The sequence below is a fragment of the Mesoplodon bidens genome (genome assembly GCF_964165515.1).
Source record: "Mesoplodon bidens genome assembly, chromosome: 18".
NCBI lineage: Eukaryota > Metazoa > Chordata > Mammalia > Artiodactyla > Ziphiidae > Mesoplodon > Mesoplodon bidens.
In genome coordinates, this window is record NC_138175.1 from 45283104 (window position 1) to 45296696 (window position 13593).

The window sequence follows — 13593 nt, forward strand, 5'->3', positions numbered from 1 at the left end:
GGGTGGGTCTGAGGGCGTAGGAGGGGTGGGAAGGAGGGAGGAGTGTGAGGGAGGGGGAGGTCTGAGGGCGGGGGTCTGTGGGCTGCGGAAGGGGCCTGGTGGACAGCTGAGGGCCCAGTCCCTGCAGCTTTGTACCTACCATTGGGCTCCGACAGTGATCCCCACGTGGCTGCCACGTGACCCCCACGTGACCCCGTGCGCTAGTTCTGGCGATCTGAGCGCGAATCCTAGGCTCGTGCGCACCCGCTGTCTCTGGCCACCTGTGCGCTTGCGCAGTAGCCACCCTCCCCTGAGAGCTGCCCCTGCGGCCCCGAGGTGACCCGGTAGGAGAGACAGCAATGGCCACCCGAGAGCTACTGACTGCCCCCTAATGTTACCGCCTTCTTGTTTGGGCTGGCGGGCCCTTTATGATCCCTGCCCTTGGCTGCCTTTCCATGCTTTTCGCCCACGCCCACGGGCGGTTTCCTCCATCTCCGCCCCAGCCTCTCTTCTTTGCCCCACACCTGGGGGTCCACAATGTCCTGATACTCTGCCTCTCTCTGGACGTCCCCTGGGACCCTCACACCCACTGGGTCCCACACTGGCCTCAGTATCTCCCCCAAACTGCATCTCCTCCCAGATCCCCATCTCAGAGTTGGAGCCACTGTCCCCTCTTTAAGCCAGAGCCCTGGGCCTGGCCCTGAACGTCTGCCTCAAATCCAGCCTATCAGCTCCACGGCCCTTCCGCTCAGCCTCCTGATTTGGTTCTCTCCACCAGCCCCCTCCTCCCTTCCCCACACCCTGCCCTGCTCTACCCACCTGCCAGGCTTCCCTACCCCAGCTTCCTCTGGGCTCTCAGGCGGAAAGCTCAAGGTCCACTCGCCGTGCTGCAGCCAAGGGACTCTCACTAAAGCCCAGCCTGACTCTGTCCCTCCCCTGCTTCAAAGCCTCCTTACTCCCCAGTGCCCTTGGGACAGAGTCGATACCCTGCAGTGTGGCACCAAAGACTGCATCTTCTGGCCCCCCGGCCTCCATCCTTGTCCCTGACTCCGGAGTCTGTTTATGCACATGCCCTTGTCTTGGAATGCTCTTCTCAGTATTCACTTGGTTATTCTCATGAATTCTCTGGGACGCCCTCTTGATCACCAGGTGTCTCCTCTGGCCTCCTACAGCCTCCAGGCTTTTCCCAACGTTGCCCTGATACTCTGCCTGGGCTCCCCTCATCACAGCCCTGACCACCCTGGGCTGTCACTGTCTGAAGATGGGTCTGTCTACCCCTACTGGACTAAGACCTCTGTGAGGCCAGGCCTGGGGTTGTGTTTGGTCACTGTTGTGTCCCTAGCACTGTTCACCTGGAAGCCTAGCTCAGAAGGAGACTCAGTAAATGCTTATTAAATGAGAGAGTGGCTTGGGTCTTCTCTCTGTCCCTCCGTGGACGTGTGGCCTTAGCCCAGCCTCTAGATTTCAGTGCCTCAGTGTCTGCTCTTCATCTGTGCTCTTCACCTGGGTGTCCACTGGAGTGAAGAAAATTCCCGCGTGAGCCACTAACTGGCTGAGTAGAGCTGACCCCAGGCCCATCGCAGGATCGTCTGCCTCAGGGTTGGTGGCGGAGCTCATTAGTCTTTGATCAATGCCCTTGCTATGCTCTAGGGTCATCTAAAGATCTCTCTTGAGCCACAGAGCCCCCTTAGCTTGGGCTGGCTGAGGCTGAGATGAGCCCTTCCCCAAGGAGGTGGCTTCCGTACAGGGCAGCTGCCTGGGCAGCAGCTCAGGACCTTTATTGACCATATGACCCCTGGGGGTGCTAATGGGGTACCCTCAGGCCCCGCCCCAGCAGCCTCCGCCGAAGTTCTTGGCTGAGCAGTTCCTGTTCCCTGCGGGCACCCCGCAGTACACTTTGGTTCTCCTGGGCCCTCCGGATCAGGTAGGGGATCACTTCCTCCAGGGAGCCATAGGGGATGGACTTGTACACAGCATAGCCAGCCTGCCCTGGAGGGAGAGTATTTGCAGGGTGTGGGCTGGTGTTTGGGGAGAGGCTCCCCCAGGCCCCATCTGGAACAGAGATTTCCATTTCCGAGAACATGGCAGACTAGGTGGGTTGGACAAAACCTCCCACTGAAAAAACTAAAAATCCTGGAGTAAACATTAAAAAAAAAAATCTCCTCAAAGTTATGAAAATGCTGCCAAGAGAATAAGGAATTTACTAATCCAAGAATTAAGAGAAAGTGAGAATCCAGAGAAGGAAGGGTTACACAAGAAGCATTTCTATCCTGAAGGCAAAATTGAGCTGCTATTTAATGACTTCAAAGCTGAGGGGGTACAGAAATGGAGGCCCAAAGCCCGACCAGGGTAAGAGTTATAAAGGAGAACTTCCCCAGATTAAGTTGGAACCCAAAAATCTAGACCCTCAAAGTAAGAGATAACAAGAAGTCAAACCTCCCACCCTCCCTCACTCCCAGGGAATGGCCTCGACCATGAGCAGAGCAAGGGAAAAAATAGAGAAATCCATCTCTGATAGGTTGAGGCCATGGGTTAGTCCCCTAAAATATTTGCAGCCCCAATTTGCATCCCTGGGATATCTCAAGAAACCTCAAGCTGTGAAGTTAGGGTGCACTGATTTTGTACCCCTTAGCACCTGGCAGGAGAAAACATAAATCTTCTGGTCTCAGGCCCTGGTGAACAACACAGTAAAGATAACAAAGCACACGGGCAACAAGATACCATGATGAAGAACCAACAAAAACAACAGACCGCAGACACAGAGACACAGGCCTGCAAGGCCTTCAGCTATGGGACAGATCTATCTGGAATGGTCTGGTGCTCTGCCAGCTGCAGGCTCTGGATGGGAGCCTGGCCAGGCATTGTCTGGGAATGGAAGATGGGATCTGTGTGGGAGGGAATGAGGCCTGGGGCTGACTGGGTGGGATGTGGGAGTGGGGCTGGGAGGGACGGATCATTCACATACCCAGTGCCAAGGAGACATGGTCACACATCCCCAGAAGTTGTCCAAAACAGACAGGCCCATCCAGAGGAATGCCCAGCTCCCACATGCTACAGAAAAGGCCACATCATCAATCCAGACAGTGGCTGGATCCAGAGCTGAAAGTCAGCCATGATGCACTCATATGGCTGTTCTAGTTACTCAAATATTGAAGTACTTCCAGACTCACTGATAAATAACCACTGCCCTGGGCCCCCTGAAGGATCCCCAGTGAGCCCCTACTTCTTCTCTGGAGCCCTGGGACCTCCCCATGCCCCAGAAAATAAGGGGCAATGCCTTGTTCAGCTGGGGACTATGGGACCTGCAGGTGTAGCAGGAGTTAAATATTTTGAATATCCTCCCCATCCCCTTTGAACCTACTGGCCCACACTGTCCCTCCCCTTGTTCCACGTCCACCACCCTTTGGGCACCTGTTTCCCATTCCCCTACTCCATACCGCTTGGTTGCCTGGTGAACGGAGTCCTCATTGTGGGAAGCCACCATGAGGGGGCACATGGGGCCACGATGGGACACCTGGGTCAGCATCAGCTCCAGACAGCGGCTGTAACTGAAGGGAGATGAAGGTCTGGCATATGACACCTGCTAAGTGAGGGTTAGGCCCCAGGGACTGGAGATTTCTTTCCTTGGGAGGTGGGGTGCCTAAGGGCAAGGACCCTGAAGTCAGGAAGTACCTGCATCCCACCTGCCTCCGCTGCGAGAGACATCCCCTCTCTGAGCCTTTTTCTTCTCTTTAACAACCCACCTTCACCTAACAGTGTTGCTGTGAGGATGGAGTGAGATGAGGGTGGACATAAAGCCTCTGGCACAATGGCACTGTCACAGCTAAGGGCCACATCACACAAGATGACAGTTATCCAAGGTCATTCACTGCAGCAGTGTCTACAGAGCAGGGTTAGTAACAACCCAAATGTCTGTAAGTGGGGGACCGGCTAAATGAACACCCAGAGGAGAGTGGAGTGCCCCTGCGGGGGCAGGGAGACCCCATGATTACATGGGGATGTGAGTGGATGTGAGCTGTGTTGGTGTGTTCATTTTCATATCATTTTGATTTTTGAATCATGTGAATGTATTATTTATTCAAAATCTCTATTAAAACATTAATGGTACTGTGCTGGAGAAGATGTGGAGAAACTGGAACCCTCCCACCGTGCTGGTGTGAGTCTAAAATGCTGCGGCCACTTTGGAAAACCATCTGGTAGTCCCTCAAAAAGTTAAACATGGAGTGACCATATGACCCAGCGATTCCAGTCCTAGAGAACTCAACTTTTAAGAGAATGAAAACTGTATGTTTACACAAAAATGTGTATGTGAATGTTCATAGCAGCACTATCCACAATTGACAAAAAAAGTGGAAACAATCCAAATATCCATCAACTGATGAAAGGATAAATCAAATGTGAACTCTCCATACAATGGAATATTATGCGACCATAACAAGGAATGAAGCACTGACACATGCTACAACACGGCTGAACCTTGAAAACATTATGCTGAGTGAAAGAAGCCAGGTACAAAAGGTCATATATTATATGATTCCATTAATAGGAAATGTCCAGAATAGACAAATCTATAGAGACAGAAAGTAGATTAGTGGTTGCCAGGGGCTGGGGGTGGGTGGGAATGGGGAGTGACTGCTAACGCATATGGGGTTTCTTTTTGAGGTGATGAAAATGTTCTGGAATTAGATAGTGGTGATGGCTGCACAATCTTATGAACATACTAAAGGCCACTGAATTGTACACTTTAAAATAGCAAATTTTACGATATGTGAATTATATCTCAGTAAAAAAAAAAATGGTGCCAAATGATTAAGCCTATGGGACACAAATGTGCCTAGGAACCTTCATGGGCTTGGATGCAAGCTTAGCCTTTGTGGCTTGGCAACGTGCTCTGGAAGCTTGGTAAGTACTTGCAACTCTACAGACCTCTCCTTGGTCCACTGTGAAATGGAATTGGGCTTTGAAAACTCCATGAGGACAGGGCCTGGTGGCCACCTTGGTTGCCACTGCAACCAGGGTGCAACACAGTTCCTGATCTAAATCAGGTGGTCAGGGACTTCCCCAGTGGCACAGTGGTTAAGAATCCGCTGCCAATGCGGGGGACACGGGTTCAAGCCCTGGTCTGGGAAGATCCCACATTCCGCGGAGCAACTAAGCCCATGCGCCACAACTACTGAGCCTGAGCTCTAGAGCCCGTGAGCCACAACTACTGAGCCTGTGTGCCATAACTACTGAAGCCCGTGCGCCTAGAGCCTGTGCTCCACAACAAGAGAGGCCACCACAATAAGAAGCCCACGCACAGCAACGAAGAGTAGCCCCCACTTGCCGCAACTAGAGAAAGCCTGAGCACAGCAACAAAGACCCAACACAGCCAAAGATAAATAAATAAATAAATAAATTTAAAAGAAAAATAAATAAATCAAGTGGTCAGCAAGTATGTACTGAAAGAATAAATTCTTTTTTTGGCTGCGGCCTCTCGGCTTACAGGATCTTAGTTCCCCAACCAGGGATTGAACCTGGGCCCCTAAACAGTGAAAGCCCAGAATCCTAACCACTGGACTGCCAGGAAATTCCCTGAAAGAATAAATTCTTTCTTCCCAGGGCCATGGGACGGTGGCCCAAGGAACTCACAATGATTTGAGGTGAGTAAAAATATGGGTTCTAGAGCCAGTCTGCCAAAAATCTTGGCCCTGCCACTCACTAGCTGTGTGACCGTGGGTAAGTGATTCCACTTCTCTGTGCCTCGATTTCATCCTCTGTGAAATGGGGATGATAATAACAGTGTCTACCGCTTGGGTGGTTTATTCGTTCTTTCAACAGATCTGTACCGAGCACCCACCACACAACAGGCGCAATTTTAAGCACTGGGGGTTCAGCAGTGAACAAATCAGAAGGCCCTGCCCTCCTGGGCCCACAGTCCCGTGGGTGAGACGAATAATGAGCAACCGAATGTGAAACCTCAACTGCTGATAAGCACCGGAAGAAAAATCAATCTAAGAAGTGAGTGGGTGTGGAGAGTTCTAGTTTTTGACAGGGAGGGCAGGAAGGTCCCCTGAGAAGGTACCAACAAGTAAAGACCTAAGGAGGTGAGGGATTGAGCCACACCACTGTCTGGAGGGAGAAGGTTCTGGGCATTGGGAACAGGAAGTGCAAAGGCCCTGGGGGGCATCAAGGAGGCCAGTGTGGCTGGAGTGAAGTGAGCGAGGAGACAGGATTGCAGGCAGTTGCAAGGATCTGGGGTTTATCAAGGGTGCACTGGGAGCCATGGGAGGATTTTGAACTGAGGAGGGACAAGATGTGAGGCAGGCTCCCTCTGGCTGCATGTGGGGACTGAATGGGGAGGGGGGATAGAGAAGGGAGCAGGAAGCCCAAGGAGGAGGCTGCTCTTCAGGGGCGAAGTGACGGTGTCCTGGACTGGGGAGAGGGAGTGTTGTGTAGACCCACACAGGACACTCAGCTCCCTGGGAAGTGAGTGCTAATGAAAGGTTAGATGCTAATATTGTTTGTCTCAGAGACCAGCCTGCCCCAGTCCCACCTCTGACTGGTAGCCTTGTAGTCAGGCTGAGTGGGATCTTCGGTACCCTGGAGCCGGGCCACCTCTCTCTCCTTCTCCAGATACGCCCCTCGTACCAACTTCACCCCGAAGGCCAGGCCAGCCCTGTCTGCGGCCTCAGCATCCCGCCTCAGCTGCTCATAGGTGTCCTGGCAGAGCACAGGGGCAGCTTCGGGTCAAGGTGCTGGGACCCCGGCCTGCGGTCCCCTCCCCCGGACCCCTCCCCCACCCCCGCCCCAAGTGCACCACACACCTTCAGATAGGCCTGGTAAGTGTTCCACACCCAGGGCCCGCCTTCCCTGGGGCTGTTCCAGCGAGTGGCCAGAGCGGCCACCAGCAGAGAGAGTGCAGGGTTCAGGGAGGTGTACTCAGCATCCACCAGGAGCCTCACATGCTGGGCCCGGGCGTGCTGAGGGTGAGAGAGACTGTGGTCGGGCCCCCAGGAGCGACCAGCACGCAGGTGCAGTGGAGCCAGACCGCGGCCGCAGGTGTTACCTGTACCACCCGGTGCAAACGGCTCAAGGAGGCCTGGAGATGCCGGGTTTGCTCGACACTGAGGCAGGAGACCTGGAGGTCCTGTGGGGGGTGGGGGGTGGCAAGAGCAGTTCAGGGCTACTGGACCCTTCCAGAGCCTAAGTCTTCTCTCCCCCACCAGCAGGAAGGGAGAAACAGTTTAGAAATTGAAAAGTAACTGTATCACATTGATATTGATACAATGGTTGAGAGCTCAGAATCTGAGTTTGAATCCTGGCTCCACCACTTACTGTGTGGCCTGGAACAAATCATATAACCTCTCTGGGCCTCAATGTTCTCCTCTGTAAAATGGGGGTGATAATAATAACTACCTCATGGAGTCGCTGTGTGGATAAAAATGGGTCAATATATGAGATGTGCCTGGACATAAACAGGACAGGACTGTGCCAGAATATGATAAGCACTCAATACATGTTATAATAATAGGTGGCTTCAAATGCCATCTTATGTATTTACTCTTTACAATGATCCTAGTAGGCAGATGTTATTCCAAGCTCTATTTTCCAGTGGGAGAGTGGCGTGACTTGGAATTAGCATCTAGAAAGTGCTTGGAACAGTAGCTAGCTCATAGTAAGAGCCATACGTGTTACCTCGCATCAGTCTCTTGGGACCTCAGTTTCCTCATCAAACTTTGAAGGCCTCGTTGCACCTCACAAGGCTCCCCTGGTCTGACCCCTCTGCTCTCACCTCCTCCCACCCTCCTCCAGGCTTACTGCCCTCCAGCCTCACTGGCCTCCCTGCTAGTCTTTGAACATGCCAGGTACCTTCCCACCTCAGAGCCTTTGCTCTGGCTGTTCCTTCCGCCTGGAACACTTTTCGCCCAGATGTCCACTTACTTCACTCCAACCTCTCCGCAGGGTCTTTATTTCAATGCCACCTTCTCTATGAGGTTTTCTCTGGTTTGAACTTGCAACTCCCTTCCTGGGGCTTTCCTTTCCCCTTCCTCAGCCTTATTTTTCCCTACAATGGCTGTCTATACTTGTAACATATCGGCTTTGTTTTTTGTTTTAGTACAATTAAACATTTATTACATTTTTTCACACACTTATGGATAGAGTGAAGAGAGGGCAATGTTCCTCTGTGTCTGTCTCTGCACCACTCTCCCCATCTGAATCCAAGATCATTGGACTGTAAGGGAACAATAAACAGAAACCTTTCAAAAGAGCTCAGGTGAAAAGGCGGTTTACTAATAGGGGGAAGCTCTCGGAGCCCAATTTCAAAAGCACCTACTTTATCTGCATTAATTAATTTGATCCCCTAAAACAATTAAGTAAATATTATTCCCAATTTCCAGATTAGGAAACTGAGACCCTGAGGGGTACTAGAACCTAAACTTGAAAAAGAATGATTTTCCTGGCTCGGTGCGCTGCGCCGCACCCCCCTCACCGGCACAAGGCCCTGCAAGCCCCGACTGGGCTTTGGTTTTAACAACTGAGTGTCTCTTGCGTCTCCCAGACTAGCAAGAAATTACCTCGAGGGCAGAGATTTTGTTTATCTTGGTCATCATCCCCACCCCTGGCACAGCATCTGGAACGTGGTAGATGTTCAACAAACATTTAGGGAATTATTACATTTGTAATGTGGAAATAATAATTGTTCCTAGTTCAGGGTCCTCTTATGGGGATTCGAGGGTGAATATGAGCTGCTGGTGACTCAGAGAGTCCAGCTGGGTTCAAAGAAATTGGAAAGTTAAAGAAAGAGGAACAGGTGGAATTTAGGGCTCCAGTATAGTCAACAGGATGGATATGGATCCCATCCTGGGGGAGAAGACTCTCCAGGAGAAGGGAAGGGTGAGGGGCACCTGTGGAGTTCTTCTCCCCAATCAGAGAATTGTCTCCCTATGGGGCATCATCCCAGGAGAGTTCTGGGGTGTGAGCAGCTGGTGGAGCCGCCACCCTCACAGAGGGCCAAGAGGGTGCCACATGCAATTTCAGGTCCTCATTTACCCTTCACCACCCTCTGAAGTAGGGACTATTGTCATCCCCATTTTACAGAGGGGGAAACAGAGGTGAAGGCACAGAGAGTTGAAGTCATTCATCTAAAATCACACAGCTTGGGACTTCCAAGCTGTGTCTGGTGGAGAATGGTTAAGAATCCGCCTGCCAATGCAGGGGACACGGGTCTGAGCCCTGGTCCGGGAAGATCCCACATGCTGCGGAGCACCTAAGCCCATGTGCCACAACTACTGATTCTGCGCTCTAGAGCCTGTGAGCCACAACTACCGAGCCCGTGTGCCACAACTACTGAAGCCTGCATGCCTAGAGCCTGTGCTCCGCAACAAGAGAAGCCACAGCAATAAGAAGCCCACGCACCTCAACGAAGAGTAGCCCCCTCTTGCCCCAACTAGAGAAAGCCCGCACGCAACAACAAAGGCCCAACGTGGCCAAAAATATAAATAAATAAATAAACTTATAAAATCACACAGCTTGACCCGGGATTTAAACCTCAGCATCTCCAGGCAGAGAGTAAATGCTTCCCTTGAACACATGTAAACCACTTAGGACAGTGCGTGGCACGTTGTGAGTGGTAAGTTCTCCACCATTAGTTTACTGCTTCAGACTCACTTGCTCCATTCATTTACTCATTTATTTAACATATGTTTATCACATCTTGTCTAGGTGCCATGGCCTGGGATATGGCCGTGAACAGGACAGTTATGAATCGTGCTGTGGAGCCAGTGGCTGTGAAGACCAAGGATGGGTGGGGCTTGGGATCTGGGATGGGGGTGGTAGGACTGCTCTGAGATGGGGACAGGAGGAGGGGGCAGGTTTGGGGAGACACAGGCCAGTGTGGGACCCAGTTGTTGTGAGGGGTCTGGGGGACGTCCAGGCGGAGGTTCCAGAGGGACTCAGGGGAAAGGCTGGGGCTGGAGACAGAAGGCAGGCATCATGAGTGCAGAGCAGGGAAACAGGCTGTAGGGGTGGGTGCGAAGGCCCCTTGGAGGGGAGTAAGGACTGAGAGGGGAGTGAGCCGGGACCTCGCCCTGGGGAACCTCCATATTTAAGAGTCAGGCAGAGTAAAACCTAACAGATTGAGAATGAGCTGGCAGAGATGGAAAAGGAACAGCAGGTCTGATGGTGTTGGGGAAGCCAAGGGAAGCTAGTGACACAGAGGGATGAGGGCCCCTCTGTCATCGTGCGGATGCCAGCCTGGCAGGGTCTTTAGTCTTTAAACCCACACTGGGAAGAAATTACCATCACTGTCCTCACATGAGTAAACTAAGTTCACGAAGAGGTGAAATTCGGTACACTCCAAAGCTGATCCTTTGAAGCACTAAGTCCTGCTTCTATGTGTTCTGTGACACGTATTAAAAATTACGAATTAAAAAAAGAAACCTCAGCAGGTCCCAGGCAGCATTATTTGGGGTGATGGAGACTCAGAGGCCAACCGGGTGTCCATCCCAGGAGAGGTAAACCATGCGGCCAGAAGCAGCCATTAAAAACAATGGATTAGGGACTTCCCTGATGGTCCAGTGGTTGGGACTCCACACTCCCAGTGCAGGGGGCCCAGGTTCGATCCTTGGTCAGGGAATTAGATCCCACATGCTGTAACTAAGAGTCCACATGCTACAACTAAAAGATCTCGCACGTGGTAACAAAGATCCCGCTTGCCACAACTAGGACCCAGAGCAGCCAAATAAATAAATAAATATTTTAAAAAATGGATTAGATGTACACAGAGATGCTTGGAGAGATCTTAAAATCAGAGTGCTCAGTGAAAAAAGTAAGAAACAGAATGCCATAGATAACATAATGTTACTTGTGTGCGTTTAAAACTATACCCTCCACCCCCCACCCAACCCCATTGATGGAGAAGGGCACAAGGGAACTTCCTGCAGTGATGGAAATGTTCTATACCTTGATAGGGATTTGAATTGCTCAGGTGTGTATTTGTCAAAGCTCATCAAAGGGTACATTTACAATGTGTGCATTTCATTGTATGTAAATTTTACCTGAAAGGAAATAAATACAGAGCTCTAATTAGTGATGTGCATTCTGAAGCATTTGGGGGAGAAGTGTGCTGAGGTCTGCAACTTACTTTGAAATGCATCAAAACAATGGGGATTGATGGATGGATAGAGGAATGGATAGAAGGATAGATAAGATTTAAAGCAAGTATATGCCCAGTGGCATGGACGTACATACACTACCAAATGTAAAACCGATAGCTAGTGGGAAGCAGCCGCATAGCACAGGGAGATCAGCTCGGTGCTTTGTGACCACCTAGAGGGGTGGGATAGGGAGGGTGGGAGGGAGGGAGATGCAAGAGGGAAGAGATATGGGGATATATGTATATGTATAGCTGATTCACTTTGTTATAAAGCAGAAACTAACACACCATTGTAAAGCAATTATACTCCAATAAAGATGTTTAAAAAATAAATAAATAAATAAATAAAGCAATATAGTTAAATGTTAACGGCAGCAGGTATATGGGTGTTCACTGTAAAATTCTTTCAACTTTTCTGTATGTTCGAAAATTTTCATAATAAAATGTTGGAAAAAATGCCCCCAAAGAGCATATACTTGGCAAAACAAAATTACAGTAACAGAGATACATGCTGCTGATGGCAGGGAGGGTAGAAATAAGATACAGAAATAAAGAATAAATGAAAGAGGGACTTCCCTGGTGGCGCAGTGGTTAAGACTCCGTGCTCCCAACGCAGGGGGCCCGGGTTCGTTCCCTCCTCAGGGAACTAGATCCCACATACATGCCGCAACTAAGGGGCCTGCTGGCAACAACTAAGGAGCACACGTGCCACAAGTAAGGAGCCCACCTGCCACGACTAAAACCCGGCGCAACCAAATAAATAAATGAATAAAGTAAACATTTTTCAAAAGTTACAGTTAATTAAAAAAAAAGAATAAATGAAAGAACAAATGAGTGAATGAGTGAACCAAAACCCATTGGTCTAATCATAGCTGCCAGCTAGTTAGCACACACTAGCATAGCTGAGTCGATTTATAAAATATTGATTACTTTCTTCTAGTTGGTAAAGAGTTGCCGTCTCAATCTCTCCTCTGAGAGCTCCCAGCCCCCAGGCCCCTCCCCTAGAGTCCACAGGTGACCCATATTCCATTTATTCCAGCCATGCCCCAGGTCTGTAGCCACACTTATTCTGATCACTCTAAGCCTGGAAAGTAGAGGTAGTTAAACATTCTGAACATGCCGCTGGCGGGTGCCTGCTACCTCCAAGTCCAGGGGGCTCTGCTTCCCCCACATTCCCCACCAACCATTCAATCTCCCCCAGCCTGAGCTCCTTACCCGCCCAGAGTCCATGGCTTCAGCCAGTCTTTCAGGGCTCAGCTCCAAGGACCCCCCTGGCCTTCGGACGCGTGAGGTTAGCTCCTTCTGGAATGGGGTGGTAGGTGGGGTAGCGAGGGGACCTGGGGGGCGCCCACCCCCTCCCCTCCCACCCTGCCAGTCCCTTACACAGAGCCGAGTGCTCATCAGCGCCGTAATCTTCAGCTGCATGAGGATGTTGCCAGTCGGGCCAGGGCTCTCCAGGAGGCCTCGTGACAGGTCCACGCATCGAAGCATAGCGCTGAGGTTCCCCTCATACCAGGCCTCGCTGCCCAGCCAGCAGGCGTCAGGGTTTGGAGCCCACTAACCCCCTTCTTGCAAGCCTCCCGGCCACCCTGGTCCCTGGCCCCCTACTCACCCAGTCTTGACAGCTGAGTCTGGCTCCTCCTCGGTGGGCACTGCCAGCAGGGGCCGGAGGCCTAGGGTCTGGAGCTGTTGGACACAGCCCCTCACCTCCTCTGTGGTCTCACCAGCCACAAACTGCCCGTAGATGGATGCTCGGAGAAGCGCGCCCGAGAGCTGGGACCCCAGGAGTCGCTGAGACCAGGCTTGGAGCTGGGGTGACAGGGAGCAAGGGCTCAGAGCCTGGCCCTGGGGACCCCCTGGGCCAGTCCCCACGGTCACTGCTCACCGCCAGGCCGTGGGTGACCAGAGGGGGCCAGGCACACAGCCGTAGCACCAGCAAAGCCCGGGTCAGTTCTCCTGTGCCCTTGAGGTGGAAGGCCCCACCATCAAAGCTCAGGGGCTTCCAGCCCCCAGGGGAGGGGCCCGCTTGGGAGCAGAACACACGACAGGTCCAGAGCATCAGGAATCCTTCGCCACTTCCACACCAGGTCAGGGGGCTTTGGAGGCAGCTGGTCCACCTAATGCCCCTTGCCCGGCCAGGGGCAGTGACTGATTAACCAGACAGTAACCAGGGAAAGGTAAATCTTTAGGATCACAGGCTCCTTGAGGGGCAGTTAATTATTAACTTATGGGGACATAGTTCAGAATAATGGGGACAGGAAAGAAAACCCCCCAAAACAGCCCCCAACGACCCTCAGAATAACAGCTCACAATTATTAGGTGCCCATCATATGCCAGTGGGTGTTAAGTGAGAATGTGGGCTCTGGGAGCAAGGCAGTGTGGCTTTGTGATCTCGGGAAAGTTATTAACCTCTCTTGTTGCAATTGCCTCATCTTAAAATGGGAGAGAGGCTAGTGCTACTGAATAAATTTGAAAAT

The 13593-nt window shown here is 51.5% G+C and overlaps 1 protein-coding gene across 2 annotated transcripts; it reads right to left on the reverse strand.

The window, feature by feature from the left end:
• Positions 1-1744: 1744 nt before the first annotated feature.
• On the reverse strand, positions 1745-13241 carry PRODH2 (proline dehydrogenase 2). 2 transcript variants are annotated; one of them, XM_081217091.1, is made up of 10 exons: positions 13002-13241; positions 12729-12925; positions 12500-12638; positions 12332-12418; positions 7028-7108; positions 6786-6941; positions 6515-6681; positions 3417-3527; positions 2945-3030; positions 1745-1968 (listed from the first exon to the last, which is right to left on the reverse strand). In XM_081217091.1, the coding sequence occupies exons 1-10, from the start codon at positions 13173-13175 to the stop codon at positions 1784-1786; spliced, it is 1383 nt and encodes a 460-aa protein (XP_081073217.1). In that variant the 5' UTR covers positions 13176-13241; the 3' UTR covers positions 1745-1783. The 2 variants fall into 2 exon arrangements, with proteins under 2 accessions (XP_081073217.1, XP_081073218.1); XM_081217092.1 differs by having other exon boundaries at positions 13100-13180.
• Between the last annotated feature and the right edge of the window lie 352 nt (positions 13242-13593).

What these genes read in the sequence shown, in the direction of transcription:
- PRODH2 (XM_081217091.1), bottom strand. Translation starts at nt 13,175, where the DNA reads ATGCTCTGGACCTGTCGTGTGTTCTGCTCCCAAGCGGGCCCCTCCCCT. An exon ending in GACTCAGCTGTCAAGACTGG is followed by an intron (nt 12,639 to 12,728) that starts GTGAGTAGGGGG and finishes CTGGCTGGGCAG; the next exon opens with CGAGGCCTGGTATGAGGGGA. An exon ending in AAGCCATGGACTCTGGGCGG is followed by an intron (nt 7,109 to 12,331) that starts GTAAGGAGCTCA and finishes CACCCCCCACAG; the next exon opens with GACCTCCAGGTCTCCTGCCT.